Genomic DNA, 21174 nt, shown 5'->3' on the forward strand with positions numbered 1-21174 from the left:
AAACAAGCCCATATAGTGCGCATGATAATTATTAGACGCGCGTCTCGGATCGCCTCAATAACGCGTGCGTATCTCGCCGAGGCACTCGCTTGCAAGACTAATGGGAACGCTATGAGAGTGAGCCGGGTTCTCGTTTGCGACTAGACAAATATTACATTATGATATATTCGAGCAGCGGAATATGCCACTCGGTGTTTTCGGAAACGCGAGAGGCTATATACGTGCTATTTATACGTGGAGTGCCTCGCATTATCTCGTCTTCGTCGCTTTTCGAGTGTCTAATATGTTTGATTATATAACCGCCTAACTACACTTGCTGTTATTATAGCTAGCAAAGCTTGATTATGAAGGTTCCTTTGAGTTATTCGTAAAAATGTGAACCATCCATTAGTTGTACAGGATAAAATTGATTGAAATCAAGCACGTTGTTTCCGCAAGTGCTCTTGGACGAAAGCTTACCTAATAAATTAAACCCTCCAGCAGACCAGCTCACAGAACGGAGACCCGCACTTTCAGGGTTTACAGCTTCTCGTGTACCGTTCGCGTTAGCTCGAGAAGGTGTCGACAAGTCCTCGAAAGCGCGCGGAGTAGGAATGCACCAGACGAGTCCATCGAGTCACCGGTCCACTGTGTGTACGTGTATGTGTATATATATATATATATATATATATATATATATATATATATATATATATATATATATATATATATATATATATGTATATGTATGAAGTTAGCAATCGATAAAACGACTTGCTCGGCTCCTCGTCGAGATTCGAATCACGTTGCAGCGGAATTTCAGTGAGCGACCGCTCGATATCCGTCCGTCTTTCTCTCTTGTGATGCGCTCGTATATGTGTGTGCGCGTCGCTGCTGTATACACGTAGGCATATACAGGGTACTTACCTTGGAAGATGGCGAATCGTCGATGGGATTTGCAGAAGCGGCTATTTACCCGACGATTTCATAAAGTATTGAGTGAAAGTGTCTTGTCTGCGTAACCATAAGAATGAATTACCATTAACACCCGGCTTGAGTGTATAGCAACTCGAATATGGCTCGTAAATTAATTTTTCTGCAGTGCTCAACCTCTCGTATTGGCTCGTAAATATTTTATCGAGCTTTTTTGTATTCTCGTATAAGCCAAGATGCTTGGAATTAAATGCTTTCGTTATTCGAGCAAAGAACACTTGATTTTGTTTTGGAGTCGTATACTGAAAAATTTAAAGAGTTGACGAGGATGATGAGGATATCGACAAATCAATGAGACCGAAATTGCAAAACAGACAAAACGCGCATTCGTTTATTTGTATATATATATATATATATATATATATATCTTTTTTAAAGTTAATATATTACACACTCCACGTACTCGCGCGTTGCACACTAATCGCCCTGTTCATACTCTTTCGCTCTCTCAATATCGTCTCTCACGTGCTTGAAGTTCTTAACATGTGTAGTGAAGGATATGCTCGGACAGCTCGTCGCTTCGCCGCAAAAGGAGCACGCGTACCTCCTAATGCGGTGCATCACGACGACGCGAGCGTCCACGTATTTATATATATTTATTCATTTAATACGAGACTCCAGCCGAGCCTATTTACAATAAAATCTTTGTACAAAAAAACTAATAATCTCATATAAACAGTAAAATCGTATCTTATACGCGCGCAGTATACGTTATACCTCGTCGCCTGTTTACCAGTCGCAGCTGCAGAGACCACGTGGATATGTGAAATATGCTTGCGTCGCGGATAAGTCGGAAAAACACGAAAAAGGAGAGAAAAAAAAGATTTCACGGTATACTATCGACTGTATTTTTCCGACGATTGTTTTCGCTCCGAGATAACTATCGCGCAAGTGCAGCTTGATGGAACTTCGTCCTCTTTCTATCTCTCTGTGTCCTTCTTCGTTAGCAGCGGGAACGCTGACACAACTCTGCGACGTCCCGCAACGTCCGTATATTGTGTCAGCAGCGGATCCGTGCAGCGCACAGTGTCCACAACAATGCGGCTGCGTATAGCAAATAAGAGGCACAGAGGGAGGTGCTCCAAGGAAACCAGGCAGTTGCTTTCCGGGATAATTATCGGTTTCTTTCGCGGTGCACGCCAAGCGTAGTTATACATGTGCGTTTAGAGCTTTGAATTCCTTTGAATCCGCGGGATAATCAAAGGCGAATTTCGAGTAAAAGCTCGCTGCGGCGACCGAGCGAACTCTCCGTACTGTATAGGCATCAGCATTGTATTAGAGCTTCCGGCGTTGTTTTTCCCTTGCCAGAGAGGCGCGCGATAGAGCGGACAGTCCAAATGTCCCTCTTCCTTTCCCGACGCCTCGTCATACACAGACAGGCGCGCTCGCACACGCAGAGCACGAGCAGCAACGAATCGCTGAAAGACTCGGTGATTGAATGCGCTACGTAAACTCGGCTGCCGCGGCCGACCTTTCAATGCAGATTCGCGAGAGCGCAAATGGTGAAAAAACAGATCTAGCGGCCGCGATACGATACGATTCGATACCGATGGCCCTGTTCCAGCTCGACGTGTGTGCGGGGTGAAAACGTCGCGCCTGCAGCAGCACTTCTCCTCTCTTTCTCTTTTGCTTTCTGCGTGCTGCCAGTCAAACCAGGCGTTTGAATGCGTCGGCGGGTTTTTTGCGTTTGTGTCGAACGAGCTGAAAAATCGGACGATAAATCCTTTGACGCGCGCGTTTCAAAAGAGAAGGAGGGATAGAGAGAGAGAGAGAGAGAGAGAGAGAGAGAGAGAGAGAGAGAGAGAGAGAGCTCGCGATTTTGGCTGTCTGACGCATTAGCCGCGCGTATGAAGCGAAATGAAATTTCGTAAAAGTCATCGTGGGATATGATACGTTATTAGGGTCTCTGCTGTCGCGGTTTTCCGGCGACGAGGATGAGGCGCGTGCGCTTCGCTACTTTCTTTTCCTCTCGTATAACTCTACATTCTTTTAATGTCTTCGCTCTTCGGTTTCGTCTTTGTACAATTAATGAACGAGCGCTATATTGACGCTTCAAGTAGCTTGAAATACACAACGTTATACACACCGACTACGGAAATGTACGCTTCTCCTCTTCGAGCGAAAAGGTATACATTTGAAGACGATTATTTCTCCTTGCTTTTTTATCTTTTTGCTTACCTTAAAAACTATAACGTTATTAACGAGGTCAATAAATCTTCGAACATGCTTCTTTTCTCAATATAAATAATTCTCGAGTGGAAGATACACGATTGATCGTCGATATAATACGTGATGATATAATAAATATAAACAAATGGCGGTTCCATAGTTTCAACTTAATCCGATTGCCAATCATGCGAGCATCTCGGCCGATCTCGCGCGGATATACTTTTGCTCACGCACAAGCACGAGATATAAGTTGATTGGCAGTAATTTAATGATTCGTTTTTCTTTCTTTATTCGCACTCACTCGTTCCATCGCGTGTCCACTCGATACATCGAAAGACTATACATAAATCGATCGAACGACGACTTTTGCATTTCTAATTGTAAGTATCGTAGGGATGGATACTCGCACACACACACTTACACACACACACATACACACGCACAAGTTTCTCGCTTACACTTATTCCCGGAGCTGTCCTGCGTTGCTTTATATACAACTCTCTTGGATTCGATTAGAGCGCGTGACCACCTCGGGCTGATGATGGATCTTGCCGTGGGCCGAGACCGACGAGGAGACTGGCCTCTGCTGCAGCGACGAGATGTCCTTGCTCGCCCTCTGCAAACTGTAATATACCTGCGAACACATTCGAAGGTATTAATCCTGAATTATCAAGAGGATTTTATACACTCGACAGTGCTGACCGACCAATCGAACCGTTGCCAGTATTTGCATGTTGACAAAGGTTCGCAATATTGAACGATTATTCGATCGGTGTTTTGCAGCGATGCATGCATAAAACAAATGTGAATATATTTCGTACGAGTTTTCGATTTACATCTTAATTAACGTTAAATTAGAGGCTGTATTTGCACGACCGATCGTGGCACATTACCTGTGCGTTAAATTAATTAATTACTTGTGTAAATGTTCGCTAACATACCAAACATTGAAATTTCAACGTTACATTCGCCGATGGGCGAAATAATCTAAGTGTCAGCGTGAAATCTGCATTATTTACATGGCATATCGGTTCAGTGATTCCCGACGATTAATAATTATTACTAATAATAATCAGCTTTCCTCGGTAAATTAATAACGCAGAGCTGCACGCGGCGTGAAATCGCAATAAAGACGAGGCGAGACGGCGGAAGGCTTGAGGATCGTGGAATATTTGACTGCAGCAGCTCTCGCAGTGCGGCTACGACGAGATCGAAGTTTCTCTCAAAAGAAAGAAGGAATAAGAAGAAGCCGACGGAGCCTTTGCCGCTGAGTCGAGTCACGCGCATTAAAGGTACTAGCCTCTCAAATTATCAAGAAAACTTCTGAGGTAATTAAAGTTGCGCAAGTGCAGATAACCCCGGGGCTATGCTAAACCAGAAAGTTAAAGTGGATGACTCTGAGCGATCGTTTACTTCGGTCGAGGAGCTGGGCGGCGTGTTTTGGCGGCGTCTTAGCGGAAATTAAAATGTTTAAGAAAAATGTAAAGTCGTCGATAACGAGTAAATAAAAAATATCGAACGTGAGAGCGAACATCTTACATTCTGATGATTGCGTTGATTGTAGGCGTCAAAGGCCATCTGCTTGAAGTCGGCGAGCGTCGGCTGATTGCCGTAGACGCCTCCGCTGGGAAATCCAACGAGCGGTTGCTGCTGCTGCTGATGTCCAAGAAGGCTGTGGTTCTGGGTGAACCGGATCGTTGGTGCGGGCGAGTGTTCGGCCAGAAGAGCCGCATCCGCGCGCAGATCCAGGTTCGAGCGCTGCACCATCGGCTTCTTCTCGGGCGACGTCGAGTTGAGCTCGTCGGGACTGGTGCCACCGCCTCGATCCCTCAGGCCTCGCCGTCTCTGCGGCGGCGTCTTGTACACGGGGGTGTACGTCAAAGGTCTTCTCTCTAAGGCAGAAAGCGAACGCTATTTCCAAGTGAAGCCCCGTAAAACTCCTCTTTCTCTCGTCCGACGCATTATACCTACGTATGTACGTATATAAGACGGAGCTACTATATACTATAAGTCGATTACTCGATTGAGGAGACGAGAGCGTCGCGCGTTGTTGTGTGCATGCGCGCGTATATAGCTACAAGCTATACACACGAGACGATCGAGCTTAAGCTCCTTCGCTGCACTTATAACGCTTAGCTGGGGATTCTCAGAACATACGCGCACGGCTTGTTCAACGCCGTCGTACGCGCACGCGTTGTATATACGGAATTGAGATTTTCAAAGCGAAAGGAGTCGCAGGTTTCCCTTTGAAAATTTTTAAGATACGATTCGTTTAAAAGAAACTCACCGTATTCGTTGGGTATGATGTCGGGATCGATATCGTCGACAGCCTGCTTGGTCTGCGGGTGAACCGGAGTAGTGGAGCCGGCATTAGGCGGTTCGCACACTATCGGCGCGTGCTTCGGACTTCCGCTCTGGCCGCTCGAGTGCTTCCTATAAAGAGCCGCCAGAATTCCGGCGACGGCGAGGGCCAGCAAGGTGGCCGTCGCCGCCAAGCCCAGCAGGAGAGGACTGAAGGCGGAGGTGTCGGTGTTTCCTGAAAAATGTACAAATCGCTGAGTTCGCGGCAAACTTTCATTTCGGCGTATTGCTCCGCGCGCAGCTGTCTTCCAGCCGCTTTTTTCGGAATGTTCAATTTTGGGTCGAATGCCCTGCCGGTTGAAAGAGAGAGAGAGAGAGAGAGAGAGAGAGAGAGAGAGAGAGAGAGAGAGAGAGAGAGAAAGAATCAATTCGGACATGGCCCATTACGCGCGAGCGGCTATTATACGATTTCTCGCTTGCCAGCGGTGCAGAAATCGACTGCCAAACTACCGCACTATACCGCAGGAGGCGGGAGAGTTAAAAGGCGTAACGAGCCGTTTTATACCAGAGAGCGCTCTCGAAGTCAATTACGTTTTCATCTTTGGCGATTCATCGCTGAATAACGGGCCTCTTGTCCTGACTTGTCCCGCTCTCGTCGATATTCAAAACGCGGCGTAACAGTATCGCTCGCGCGTTCCTGGATCGTCCTACTGTCGGGTATCGAGGCCGAGAGCCCTCTCGCGCGTTCGGCTTAATGAGCGAGACAATAATTAACGTCGGTATGTCGATTACCGCGAGCGAGTTATCGCTCGCCGCTTCGATGTAGAGAGAGAGAGAGGGAGTATAGACTAGAGCTCGGACCTATGCGAGAATTCGCCGATAATAGACCGATACGCTAGGCAAACGCGTTTTTTCATCGCTCTCGCGACGATATTGAAGTTATCTCTTTTTTCCCCTACAATAGTTTGTTATATACTCGTTTGAGAAATCAGCGTCGACCTTCGTAAAATCGTTATGAAGTTCTTGTCGCTCTCTTTCCAATTTTTACCCTTTCGCGCGCAGCGTGCGTTCCCTCGGACAGTTTAAACTATTCATTCTGGCGATGCAATAAAGACGAGTGCTCGCCAAGCTCTCTCCACGCGCACGGCCGAAAGCTGCAGAGAACAGCGCCTAACACACACACGGAATGAGTTGAAATTTTCATCAGCGCTTGGGGAAAGAGAGAGAGAGAGAGAGAGAGAGAGAGGGAGGGAGCACGTGTGCGCTGGTTAAAATTTTTGAGCGTTGAAGCAAGTTGTTGCCAACTGCGTTAACCATACACACATGCCCCTGATGGGACTGAAAAATTAATGCGGCGGCGAAATCGCTCGACGAGTTCCTGTATACCTATATTAGATGTTCGTATATATACTGATGCGAAAACGGACGTTCGTTTTTCTCTGCCCACATTGAGTTATAACGGTTCAGCTGTCGCGTACTATATATAGAGGCGAGCTCGAGCTGAATTATTCCAAAGGCGCGAACTCGATTCTCCTCGAGCGCGATCAGTCTGGCAAACTTGTCAGGCAGTCGCTTAGAATTAAACTCGAAAACGTGACGAGCTCGCAATCACGGGAGCTGTAGCTGAGAGAGATAGAGAGAGAGAGAGAGAGAGAGAGAGAGAGAGAGAGAGAGAGGGGGAGAGAGAGACGCTTCTGTGAAGGTCCGGTATATATACAGCGCATTAGCGAATTCCAAAATTAAACGACCGGAGGGCGCAAGGATTCGCTCGCGAGATAAAGACGGAGAAACAAAGATCGCGAAAAGCTGCGAGACGGAAGCAGCAGCAGCTTTCATCCGTCGCTCGTTAAACTTTCATAGGACTTTGATAGGCGACGAGCTAAAGCAGAGCAATTTAAAGTCGAGCGTCGCGCAGAGAGAGAGAGAGAGAGAGAGAGAGAGAGAGAGAGAGAGAGAGAGAGAGAGAGAGAGAGAGAGAGAGAGAAAGCCCGTAAAACGAAATAACGCTGTACATATAAAGCGCCAAGTCTTATCGTTTGCGTTTGTATATATATGTATAGCGTCGTGTCCTTTGCGCCACACGCGCGCGAAAGCGTTATTCGTTTCTGTTGTGCGCGCACAGCCTCTCTTGCAGCGGCGAACGTAATTAAACTTTCGCCGGTGGAAAAATTCATCCAAAGCTCGACGCGCCACGCGCAGTATCTATATGTATACGCATTAGTGCCCGACTGCCGGGCAGCCGAGTAGAAGAACAGGAAATTGACACTCTCTGGTGTAGTCAGAGCTATTTCTGCGAGATTTCTTGCTTTGGATTTCGAGCGCCTGTGTTTGAATGTACATCTGTGTGTAGAAGGAGAGCTGCGCTGAAATAAGCGTTCGAGCGTTAATGGAGTGGATAATATTGGATGAAGCTGGAGGGGATTCATGAAACTTGCGGATCCTCCAAGTTTTTGAACGCAGAGCGAGAGAACTTTCGTCAGGATTTTGCTAATATTTCGTACGTGAACTTATTTACTATACACAAGAGTCGAGAGCAACTTTTGCCTGAACTCATGTGAGTGAAAATATCTAAATAAAACTGAAAGAGAATCGAACCTCACTCAGCATGGTGACATCTAAGATTAAAAGTGAAAATCGTAGCTTCCTCATTAAAAGCAATTGAACGTGAAGTGAAATCCGTTAAAAATGCATGAAACGCGCAAATCTCGCAAAATAAAATTGCAAGTCAGGCTTTTCAGGTATTTTCGACAAATTTTGTGGCGCAAAGAAAAAACATAACGGCAAAGGGGAATCTTTATACCCAAAACCAAATTTGTAAACAGTTTTGCGAGATTCGCGTGTTTCGCGCACTTCTGAAAAAAACGATTCGTTTTCTTTCGCAGCGCTCGAAACGTGAAATACGAGCGTACAATTTCCGACTTTTACCTCAGCAAGGCGATTTTCCCGCCGAAAAAAAGCGGCGGCACACATCCAACACGAAGGCGCTCACGTCTTCGTCACGCGAGCGTTACGCCGAGGTTTCTCGGGGGCCGGTCCGGCTGCGGCACAATTTGCCCTAAATCGAAGCAATTCCGTGGAAACCCGAAACCAATTTCGTAAGAATTGCATTCTAAAACCATCGTCGCGCGTATATGCTGGAAGCTCGAGTATAAGGGGCAAAGCTCGCGATATCGAACGTCTGCATCTTGCACCGATGCGGCCGAGAGTTTTTCGCGAGAACGAGTATATATTGCTTGGACGAAAATCTGCTTTGCGTTACCCTGAAATCGACCTTCAAATTAGAGTAAATTTTAAAGAACCAAGTAATTATAAAATGGAGCGTAAAGGATTTTCGGCTCGAAAAAGGAACTTCGTATGCTCCAGCCTACGCAGCTGCGTATCCTCGTCAGTGAAGTGAAACTTCATCGCGCAAACGAGATTTTATTTCATCTGGTCGGCTTTTTATACCAACAAAAGCGTATGTAGAGCGCTGCTGCTCGCTTGATGGAGCATACGATATTCACAAAAGGATGCGCGTTACTTTTAAAATTATTTTTCCCCGGCGAGCTAGATCTTCTAAAAGGGCCTTTTTCCGAGAGCCAGAGTGTACACGCGCTATGAGAATCATTCATACTTTACGACAGCTCGGGCTCTCGGAAGAGCTTAGGCGCCGAGATTAAAGGATGCATTCTGTAGCGCCTTCGTGAGCGCTCGAGTCGACGCGTGACTGCGTATGCGTGCGCGTCCGATTCCGACAACGCGAGGGGGCAAGCTTAGCTTAATTTCGCTAATGGATTAGCCGGCTGCGGGCAGCTTTTGGCAAAACAGTTGAGTTAACCGCGTAAACGTATGATCGCGTGAAGTTTTTGATTCGAAGTAGATGGCAAAATCACGATAAGATATAACTCGACCAAAATCACACACGCACATGTCTAGCTCGCTTTTTTTTCATTTCAGGCCTATAAATAGAGCGGAATTACACAATTCAAGCGGCATTTAGCACGCGACTGTATACTACGCCCTTGCTAATATCCATGTACATATATATACACATAAACCTCGAGGCTAATCAGGGATCGCGCGCGAGAGTCGCGCAATTTTCGCCGATGCTTATCGCAGAAATCGCGCCTCGCGCGCGAACATAAATTAAGATCGATAATTTGCCGAGGGTTAGAGAGAAAGAGAGAGAGAGAGAGAGAGAGAGGGAGACGACGGTCTATACTCGACTGCCTCGATGTTGCTGCGACCACCGCTGGCGATATTTCATTTCCCGCTCCTTCGCCAAATACACTCGGCTCGCGCGGCTCTCAATATTTAGAGCGAAAAACAAACATCGAACGTATCGTGAAGTGTGAGTGAGAGGGTGAGAGAGAGAGAGAGAGAGAGAGAGAGAAAGCATGATTTTCAATATCCAACGGTGAGCACAACCCTCGGAGAATTATTAATACCTACGGCACTCGGCGTTTATTGCTTCCTGTGCGCGTGTCTTCCTACGAGTATGCGCGGTGTACGTGTAGCGGAAGAAATGAACAAGGATTTTGCGCGACTGAAGTGAATGACGAGATGTATCGCTGGAAGAAATTCTACTGCATTTCGTTGATGGACGCTGTTCCGCTCGACTGTTTTCGCTTATATATTTTTCGCTTCCGGTATTATATAAATGAAGAAATTATTGAAATATAAATAGACCGTCGTATATTACAATTCTAATAGCGCAATAAGCCAGCACCATCAACGCTTAATACACATCAGCGAAAAGAAACACGCCAGTCCCCAAACGAAATAGCCCCACATTTTGTACTCCTCCTGCTCGCATTCTTCATATCCGTCTCGACGAAGCCGCGCAATAAAATCATGCATCCGAGCGCGCATAAGACGCGACCAAATCTAAAAAATATCCCGCACGATCTCGAAATGGCCCCCGGTCCCATTCACTCGGCGCATACATCATCCCCTCGAGTCGCGCTGTAAGCCAACCCTCGGAGCGCTCATTACACGCGTCTACTCCGCGACGATCTACATCCCGTATATACTCCCCGCCCCTCCCTCGGCGCAATCGTCGTCGCGATAAGGAAGAGCTCGTGAATCTCGACTCGCCGCCGCATGCCTATACGTCGAGCTACAATAAGCCTACTCGTGGAAACGAGGGAGAGTGTTATTATGGGGTGCGGTATTTTATACAGCGAGTGTGTAGAGGGAGGAGGGGAGAGTCGAATTAGCGTCTCCGCGATGACTTTCCATTATACACGCGCCGCCGAGATGCGGTGTGCAGCCACTGGACCGAGGGGCCGAAGTTTGAAGGGGACACACCGTCGGCCGTTTGTATATAAAAGCGTACGTCGAGTGAGAGAGAAAGAGAGAGAGAACCGGTTTGATTGGCCGGTGTGGTCGCAGTGTATGTGTGCAGTGTTTGCAGAGCGAGCCGTCTTTCAAAGGCCGCCGCAGTCTCTCTCAATATTTACCTAGCTCGCGCGTCGCATTGTGCTCTGTGTTTCGGCGCGTTGACGGTAATTTGTGAAACGTTCTTTGTCATCGTGTGCGTGTATGTATACCCTCGTGTTACTCTTAATTCCGTCACACGTGCTCCCCAGGGATTATACGAGTCGCGTATGTACCATATAGACGAATACAGGGGAGAGCTCGAACAAAGCTTCGTTCAGCGGTGTATGCGAGAGAGAGAGAGAGAGAGAGAGAGAGAGAGAGAGCCCATGTGTGCGGTCAATTTGATGTCTGAGTCAATCTGCCGCAAGTCTATGTATACTCCAAAGCGAGCTGGCCATTTACTATTACGCGGTTTTTTGTTCCCGATACCGTTGACAGGATTGATTTTTATTATGAAAAAGCCCATCGATTCAGCGGCGAACGGAGCATCAGGCACAAAAGGTTCTCGGGAAATCGAATTGATAGAATCCAGCCGCTGCGCGTGGTGGCAGATACCAAAACTGATGCTCGTGAGAGCTCATGAATGCGCGACAAGCCACACCGCGAACTGCGTTTGAAGAGAAGAACGAGAGACGGCTGTGTATAGCGCAGCGACAGCACAAAGAGAGACGGAGTGGGAAATCGGTGGCCACCTGCTCGTATATATAGGTGTTCGTTGATTGATAGTAATCTGTTTTGTTAATTGCAAGGTCCGCAGAGAGGTCCGATACCTGCGGTCGGGCTGTGCTGCTGCGAGTTCAGCATTACAAGCTCGTCGCCACCACATCCTTTCCCGACGCAGCAGCGGCAGCAGCACACAGGGACGCTTGGTTAACCGACTAATTGCAATACTGACGTTGCGCTGCTGCTCGACTCTCTCTCTCTCTCTCTCTCTCTCTCTCCCTGTCTTCCTCTTTCCCGCTCGCACATATACTATTTGCCCGGTGTCACGCGCGGTATTTCAGAAGAGCCACGTCGCGCGCAGCATACTTCAGCTCGCGTCAAAGCGAATGGCTGCTCTACCTATCTTGGCGAGAGATTTAACGTTTATTAGATAGGGCTTTGGCTGTAGCTACATCTTACGTGCCGCGCAATGCGTTAAGCTGTATCTGTGATACGGAGAACTCGAGTATCGGTCTGCGTAATTGGTGCTGTACTCTGCATCGAAGCTTGAGCCAATTCACTGCGAGATACTCACCAGTCGTGTACATGGCCACGCCTTTGAGTGTCACGGGCTCGAGTATCGCGGGCTCGCTTCTGCCCTTGGCGTTGACGGCGTACAAAAACAGCCTGTAGCTCCTGCCGGTTGACAGTCCGGCGACCTCGATCGTAGGCCCGTTAGCTGAGGCGGCTACGGTCTTGTTCAGGATGACGGGCCCGTCATCCTCGTCGCTGATGACCTCCACGTGATAGGCCTGGATCGGCAGTCCACCGTCGTAGCCCTCGAGACAGCGTACCAGAAGGCCGGTCCCCGCGACTCCGTTCAGACTGGCAGCTGCCTTGTTGGCTAGGCCAAGTTCCTCCAGTTCCATGGCCGAGGACAGTTCCGTGGCCGTGCAGTTGTGCAGGGTGTATGGCCGGCCGGCTGCAATCACCTGTTTCCGAGAAGACAAATTGTAAGTATGCGTGGAGTGGATCGTTAAATCTTTTTCGGACGTTTTCGTGTCGTTCCGATACCGGTTCGCCGAGATTTATGTGTTCGCAGATGCGGTGACTCGTCGGTCTTTTATTCCGAGTTCGATGACCTCGCGCGCGTATGAATGGAACTCGGTTTGATTCGGATTATCCAATACAGCACAGAAAAGCTGAAAAATCGAAATGAAAAGCTGTGGCGTCGAGGTTATCTCTTTTCGAAATGTACACAAAGCCAATTTAATCTTTTTCTCGGTATTAAGTTTCGATGAATTAATATTTGCTTCTGGACCCAGTATTAAAATTGCATTTCAATTTTAACTCTTTGTTTGGGCTTTAATATACATATTTATTTTACGTACATACGAATTGTCGGCACTCAATTTTGATCGAATCCAATATTTTCCTTCTGGAGTTTTCATCAAAAGTGCACTTTCTTTTGAAACGTTTGTTTGGACACCGATATTCCGCTCTTTTCGCCAAAACCACGGCTTTCCAAAATACGAATAATTCGCGAATGTCTCCAATACGCTGCGTCTCCCGCGCAGACTGTAAATCTAATTAAATCATCAAGTTATCGAGTTTAAGACCAAAAAGCCTTATCCCAACGCTCCGCACCAGCGGGAGAGAGCGAGCGCGGCAATCATAAATATCCCGCGCGCGTCTCGCCGATTCCATAAATTAAGAGATCCCGGAGTTTAATCTAGCAGCGCTTCCTCGACTATCGAATAAACCAAAAGCCGGCAATCTCGTCTCTGTAGTCTTTTACGCGCGCGCAGCACGTGTATACATACACGTATATAAGATAGAAGCGATGGTCTCTTATCTCTCGAGTCTGGCTTCTCTGCCTAGCGATAAATCTATAATAAGACTAGGGCGTCTACCATTACACCGGGCGCGTACAGCCTGTGTTGTATACGTATAGATTTAGATTACCTGGAAGAGGCAAGGCGCTCGCTGTTTGCCCACTTGATTGCTGGCCCAGCAGGCAACGGTCCCGTAATCCATTTCCGTCGAAGGCGTGTAGTTCATGCGCGAGCCGTGAAACTGCTGGTACTCCTTGAGCTGCTGGCTCTCTAGCTGTTGCTGCTGCTGCTGTTGGCTCGTGGTGGGACTGCCCGTGGCGACGGCTGTCGAGCTCGCGTGGGTGTAGCGCGAATGCGGCACTTCCATCAGCTCACCCGAATTATTGAACGTCCAGTGGAAAGTCAGCGGCGCCGGATGAGACTCGACCGAGCAGATCAGCGACACTGTTTCCTGCTTCAGAGCGCCAACCACCAGTTCGCTCTTGCCCTCTTTGCACACGGGAGCATCTGTAATTTTCGAATGTTTTTTTTATAGTATTTTTTTTATTTTCTGTGATGGAGAGCATATCGGGGAAATTTCATTTCGTATACACCACGCGTGTGTTTACTCTGTTTAGATTAAAAGTACACAAAGCGCGAAATTTGCGCCTAACTAGAAATGTTTTTCTTTCGCTGCATGGACGAATAGCGCGTCCAATTAAAATTTGAATTCGGCGCTCAAGCTCTCAACGAGTGTGTGTCGGGATTTTTTTTTTTTTTTTTTGATAAAAAACAGTTCGAAAACAAGCGTCGAATCGAGGTGAAATCGAAATGAAAAATGTGTAGCGATTCAAGTTGGCGCTAATCAAACTGCAAACTTATTTATTTTCTATAATCTTAAAACTGAAATTGCTTCAAGCTCGCATGCGTATCCGGTCGGAGACGTTTCACGCGCGTTCCAGAAACTTTGGGGGGGAAATCTAAAAAGTTTGCGCCAAGCGGTTGAAAAATTCGATATCTGAAAAGGTCGAACGACAATTTAAGGGGATTTCAAAGTTCTGAATGCTTTTTGGCTCGGTCATCTCGCAATATTTCCTTCTGGCTTCCCCGCATATATATATATATATATATATATATATATATATATATATATATATATATATATATATATATATATATATATATATATATATATAATATATATATATATATATATATATATATATATATATATATATATATATATATATATATATATATATATATATATATATATATATATATATATAGGTGCGCGACTCGAGGGCAAAATTTAAAATTTACCCTCGATTATAATCGGCGACTGCGAACGAACTATTAATTTTATCGGGCCGCGACGGGAAAATCGTAAAGCACCGCGCGCGATATCAATTACTCGAGAATATGTATCTTTCCCAGCTCCCCGGAGAGTATATACAATTCGGCTCGTACAGAGGAAGTGTCCCGAGCGACGATTTACGAGTCGATCTTCAGCAGCAGCAGCAGCAGCAGTGGTTTAGTGCGTCTTGAGTAAGAGATCTCGCGCGAGCTCCTCTCTCGATTCAATTGGCAAGATGCATCCGATTAGCAGATAAATGGACGTCAGTCGGGGCAGGAAGATTATACCGGCAGCCGACGAGCCTAAGTGGCGTACGTCTCGCGTACACGGGGGCTGTCTGTATATATACCAGGCGCATATAGCACAGCTGCTGCTGATGCTGGCCTGAGAGCAGCTCTCTCGTCTAAGACGCTTGTCACGAGCAACGCCCGATCTGAATACGGCGAGTGCGCGCGTCAGAGTTAGTAGAAATAAGTCAGCAGCGCGACTGTGTATATAAGGCGGAAGTAGAGCTTTTCTCGCGCGAAACCTAATGGAGCGCGGATGAAAGCTCCGTAGGCGAGAGATCTTGTTCTATTGTTGGCTCTCGCGGGGGTTAAAATATCAGGAGTCGGACACGAGGACGACGCCGAGGCGGATTCTACAGCTGTGCGGTATGTAGCTCGCGAGACAACCACTGGCGGCATAGCAGCAGCTCGGATCCTCTCTCTCTCTCTCTCTCTCTCTCTCTCTCTCTCTCTCTCTCTCTCTCTCTCTCTCTCTCTCTCTCTCTCTTGCCGCAGCCCCGTGTGGCTTAGCGCATTACCAGGCAGCGTTCACCCACACATGAATATTCAGCCGTGCGCTTTACATACATTGAATATGCATCGCGGTCCTTCCTTCCCTCTTAGGTCATTTACAAGATGAAGATACGAGAGAGGGAGAGAGAGAGAGAGAGATAGAGAGAGAGAGAGAGAGAGAGAGAGAGAGAGAGAGAGAGAGAGAGAGAGAGTGGCAGGAAAGTAGTGCGGCTGCGGGAAGAGACAAGTGCCGCCAAGGGGGTGCTAGCCATTTTAATAGAATATAACCGCTGCTGTGCACTTTTTGCAGCTGGAGATTGGCTCGGAACGCGGATTTTCCCTTTCGGACGCTGTACGAGTGTACGAGCTTCACCCTGCATGGCATTATCGCTGCACTGGCTGAGAGATTTTTTCGCCGAGCTTTGGTTTTTCATTAAAAATACGCGACCGTCACGCTGATGCATGCGCGTAAAACGACAAACCTGATGAACCGCACGCGGACGCGGTGCGATTGATTGATTGACCGAGCGACTGTAATTGATCGATGAAAATTAGCATGCGTCGAGTATTCGTCAACGCGTAATTTCTCGCGAGCGTCCGGCGTATCATGACGAATGATTGCGAATAAAACAGCGGCGATCGTCGATAAGAAATTGCTAATCGGCGGCGTATAGGTGCAAAACGTGATTACATCTTCGGCTCGCACGCCCGCAGGAGCGGCCTTAATGAGCCGGCTTCTCCCTCTCGCGAGCGCCACTCTGTATAGAGTGTAACAGAATGCCCGTCCTGTGTAATACGGGTAAATGCTCGGGCGCATACACACGCGCCCGTACACAGTGCGCGGCTATATACGTGTCTATATAGTGTACACAGCGGAGAGCGGCGAGGGAATCTTGTTAGCGTGCTTTTGCCGCGTATCCGCCGTCGGGGGTGGCCGAGTTGCCGGAGAGTCTATGTAGCGAAGTAGATATTTAGGGAAGGGGGACAGCAGGCATCACTCGAGCACGGAGCAAGTGACAGATTAGCAATTACTTACACATGACGCGAAGAGGCACGGGATTACTGACTGTTTTGCCCTCGCTGTTGACGGCCAGGCAAGTGTAGTCGCCGGCCGAGTGACGGGTTATGCCCTGCAGGACCAGCGAGTGGTCGCTCAGCACGATGCCCAGCGTCGCGTTGTTCTTCAGCTCCTTCGCCTGTCGCAACACATTGTTGTTACATGCTTATATTATATAAACTAATTAAAAGTCATATGCAATGCTACTCACATCCTTGAACCAGGAGAGCTTGTAGGCCTTGGGATTGGCGCGCACGATGCACTCGAAGTAGACGTCGTCGCCCTCCTTGATGTCGTCGGGATTCAAGGAGACTCCCATTCGCAGGCTCACCACGGGCTTATACTGCACGTCCAGATGCCATTTATCCTCGAGCGCGCTGTTAGGAATATTCGGATTCTCGGCCCTGCACGTGAGGTATTTGCCGTCGTCGTCGATGCTCGGCACGAAGCTGAGGACGCTCAGGCTCTGATTGTTCTGCGGCGCATACTGCAAAAGCCGGGAGACTTATTGACCTTTTCCGCCGATCGCGGCCTGAACAAGGGATATTGGGGGGAGCTGCATGGACGATTCAATTCGTTTCCGATTCGGCGGACTCGGCGCGATTAATCACACGGGGTAATACGAAAACTCTCGATTGGTCATCAATAGCGTTTTACTGCATACTGACCGCACGAAACCGCGCTATCGCCGGCGTGTATCTGTACACTTTTACCTCTCGGCGATTCGTGTTTACGCGGCTGTGTATGTACACCGATCGACCCGGGCGATAGCGGCGAAAAAGCCACTACTCAGCAGACCCGTATACAATAGCATGATACACACACACACACACACAGACACACGCCGGCTCCGTCCATCATCAGAAGTGTACAGCGGCGGATCACAAAGTGGAGTCATCTCCGTGGACATTAGTCCGACGTATCACACATAGAAGAGAGAGAGAGAGAGAGAGAGAGAGAGAGAGAGAGAGAGAGAGAGAGAGAGAGAGAGTATATCGGAAACCGCATCAGCATCCGCAGCGGATCAAACTCTGCTGCAGCTACAAGTTCGTTATATGTACACGCTCGGCTTGCTCGAGAGGAGCGATTCGTTTGTCCGAGGCTGCATCCGAGCGGCGGGCCATCCATAAGCACGTTCGCTATACGTGACGCCGTCCAATTATTTGATAAAGCAACGTGACGGACTCGAATTCAAGTCACACGTGCGCGGCGCGCTTTTTTTGTTCGTTCGTTCGTTTCGAGGTATTTTCCGTGATTGTACGAGGGCCTCGTGCTCGCACGCCATGTGTACAACGCACGAATTCGTTCGCTCGTGATTTCTGATTGAAATTTACGAAAATTCTTCGATCCCCCCGCGAGATTAGCGTAAGGAGGGAGAAAATAATCTCCCGACGAGATAATGGATAATAAATGCGTTATTTTTCACGCGAAATTTATCTGCCGGGAAGGATCTGTTGGCGCGCGCGGAGGACGGATTAGCATTTGAAGGAAAAAGAGAGCGAGAGAGAGAGAGAGAGAGAGAGAGAGAGAGAGAGAGAGAGAGAGAGAGAGAGAGAGAGAAGCGAGTTATTAAGACATGTATAGCTCTAGGCCAAGGCACCAGGCCGATGCTAAATAGCATAGTTCTGAGCGGTTTCATTATGGAAATTTTATTCTCCCGAGATAAGAAGGCAAAGGCGCGAGCTTTGAGGTACAAAAAAAAACGATTAACGAAGATAGGCCAGACAATGACAGAGTTGCATGCGCTTGGAAAATCCGTTTTCCTTTCCCTCTTTTTTGTCCTCGCTCGATTTCTGCGCCGCGAGCAGCGCGAGAACGACGCGTCAACGGAACGGCCCCCGGCTGCACTTTCCCGGAGATCAGCACGGTCTTTGTACTCCGTTAATTATATCAGATAAGCTGGAAAAATGTGCGACGAGCTGAGCGCAAAGTTTATACTTCTTATAAGAGTAGCTCTGTTTCAAAAGTCATGATGATGTACAAAGAGAATCATTATACTCTTATACGTCCCCCTCCTCTCTTTCGAGATCATCCAACGCGCGAAGTCACGCTGCATCAAGCTAAAATCCGCGCACTTCTCTCTATGAATTTTCCTTTATTCCACGCTCGGGCTTTGTTCGCGGCGGCCGTATAAAATATTACCTCGGATTCTCGGCCGAACGTAAGACGCCCCAGCAGCAGCTCTCGCTCGTGAAACGAAAAGCTTTTATTTGGAGCGTATATAAATTAAGCCGATTGAATGCGGCCTGCGGCGCGCTCTCACGAAATAGGGCTTATACGCGGAATATGAGCATCGAACTGGAAACCGGATAGCAAACTAATGCGGCGTGCGTGCGTGTATAGGTATAGCGTCGAATTTTATCGATGGCCAAGTGCGCATACTGTATATCCACGAGTTTGTGTAATACAATCGCCAAAATTGTCGCGTTCGAATTTGCAATAACTGATCGATACCATAGCCGCATCACTTTGTAGAGTGTACACGCGGCGTTAAATACACCGCGCCGCGGTGCAAAAAGGCAAACAACGTGCTTACTAGCTCTGATTGATCGATCGCAATTTGTGAAAATGTGCGCATATTATACACTAGCTGCTGTGCGAGCGCGTCCTCCCGGGAAGAGCCTGCGAGGACTGTGCGCGTTCTGTATGCGTGTCTACCTATCGAGTACAGTAGCGAGATAAAATTGATCCGGCTCTCTCTCTCTCTCTCTCTCCCTCTTCCCTCCTCCTCCTCCGCCCCACACAGCCATACAGAGTGGGCGGAGATGGATGATGATGCAGGCGAGTGTCGGGATTGAGCGCTAATAGAGTAGGTATATGTATGTGGTGGAGTGAGGGAGTGAATTCGGCAGCCGGGAATATGGGAAAAAAGCTCTCGTGAATTTTGGGCAAGTTATTACGCGCTGACTCACCGTTTTCGTCAGGTTGTCTATCTGTTTGTGAGCCTTCCACCACGTGATAACCGCCGCGGGTTTCGAGCCGGTGCTCCGGCACTCGACTTCGTACTTCTTGTCGGCCAAGACCCTCGGCTCCTTCGTCAAGATGCGCACGTCCAGAGGTTTCACTGCGAACAAAGAACGGACAACAATTATTGGAGCAACATTTCATCAATTTGCATTATGGTTTCATTTTACGAATATGATTACAGAAAATGACAGATTGAGCGAAAACGTTGAATTGCTCGTATCGCTGTTACCCGTCAAAGTCAAAATCGCATCGGAGCAGCGTCGGCAAAAAACAAAAACCATTATACGTCCGCTGAAAATATCGGCCTATTTTTTCAGCGCGTCAGCCAATGAAATCGGCGGCGGTAATTGCGTGCAATTATGTATACGGAAAGACTAATTAGTTTACATGCGTGATCGGCAATCAGCTGTGCTCATCGGCGCGCGAGCTCTCGTTGCGCTATACACTGCCTACAGCACAGTCAGGCGTAATCAAAATAAATATGCGCGCGTGCGCGAGGCGCAATTAAAAAGAAAAATAACCCCGTAAACTGATTAACCTATAGCCGCGCGGGCTGCATTAGACCGGCTCGATTTATCCGCGGCGGATTCATGCTTCGCTCTTATTTTTTTTCTATAGAATCCAAATCACTCGGCTGCGCTATTCGTGTTGTACACACATCGTCGCGTGTAGAACTCTAGGCGCGCACAGGCGAGCAGTGTATCAATTATGTATCACAAGAGAGCAAGTGCTTTTCGTGGAAACGGCGTAAGCTGTTTCAAAAGCTGCGTTATTAAGCGGCAGTAGCGACTGACAGAGGAAAAGCTCGAGTAGGCCTACGATTACACAAATCATCGCGATGAATCTTAATTATTTAATATCTCAAATCCAGATCTCGTAGGTGCGCGCGTGCAGCCGTCGGGCAGCAACGGCGCAGCGGGGCTTCGCGGGATTCCGTTCCTATACACACCTACACATATACGTATATACGCGTGCGATGGCGTCGAGCTAACTGTCACGCGGCGCCGGCTCCATCCGTCTTTCCGCGTCTATTTATAGAGCGACGCGGTAGCTCTCTCGACAAATCTCGCGGAATGATTGCCTTTTTCCGCGGGCTCTGCAGTCCTCTATCTCTCTCGCTTTCCTTTGTCGTCGCTCGAAATTATGGATTTCCGTGTCGCGAGCACTGAGCGATTCGTTATAGGAGCCGCGGCCATCCTGCCGAGGCATCGATCACTTTTATTCGGCCAATTGTCATTGGCAATCTGTCGGCGAGCGTTTGAACTCCCATGCCATCCTCGGTATATACGGATAAACTCTGCCGAGACGAAAGTATTTGTCGCGTTGTTTTGAATTCGTACTTGTGCGGAGCTGTATAGTTGCGAAATTCGGCGCATCGACGCCTAACTATTTGTTGGTTTCAATTAAACTCAGCTTGTAAAGGGAATACAGCGGCAATATTACAGATGCATATAGTATATACCGAGACGCGCGCTGGAGGCAGCGGTGTGTATAGTATGGCAGCTCACTGGAGGAACTTGGCTGTATGATTAGCTATATACAACTGACCGGAGAACTCGGGTTCTGCAGGTATTGTCGACCCACTCTGGACTTGAATGCTTTAGCGCCAGTTTTCTCTGGCTCTCTGGCTCACCGCGGCACGTTCGATCAATTCAAGTACTTCCGAAACAAAACATCTATTATAATTGAAAGACCGAGGGAGAGGAGGGGGGAAGAGTGCATTGTTAAACGAGAGTTTGCGCCTGTATCAGAGAG

General features: G+C 47.9%; 1 protein-coding gene across 1 annotated transcript in view; it reads right to left on the reverse strand.

The window, feature by feature from the left end:
* Nucleotides 1–1275: 1275 nt before the first annotated feature.
* LOC100118548 (hemicentin-1) overlaps nucleotides 1276–21174 on the reverse strand; it is an 81484-nt gene continuing 61585 nt past the window's right edge. Inside the window, exons 5-12 of the mRNA XM_031928802.1 lie at nucleotides 19365–19516; nucleotides 16664–16939; nucleotides 16432–16591; nucleotides 13411–13787; nucleotides 12041–12437; nucleotides 5429–5677; nucleotides 4681–5033; nucleotides 1276–3775 (exon numbers count right to left, since the gene is read on the reverse strand). Of these exons, the coding sequence (XP_031784662.1) occupies nucleotides 3629–3775; nucleotides 4681–5033; nucleotides 5429–5677; nucleotides 12041–12437; nucleotides 13411–13787; nucleotides 16432–16591; nucleotides 16664–16939; nucleotides 19365–19516 (2111 nt within the window). The 3' untranslated portion in view covers nucleotides 1276–3628. The remainder of the gene's footprint in view (nucleotides 3776–4680; nucleotides 5034–5428; nucleotides 5678–12040; nucleotides 12438–13410; nucleotides 13788–16431; nucleotides 16592–16663; nucleotides 16940–19364; nucleotides 19517–21174) is intronic.

The sequence above is a fragment of the Nasonia vitripennis genome, chromosome 4 (genome assembly GCF_009193385.2).
Source record: "Nasonia vitripennis strain AsymCx chromosome 4, Nvit_psr_1.1, whole genome shotgun sequence".
Lineage (NCBI taxonomy): Eukaryota > Metazoa > Arthropoda > Insecta > Hymenoptera > Pteromalidae > Nasonia > Nasonia vitripennis.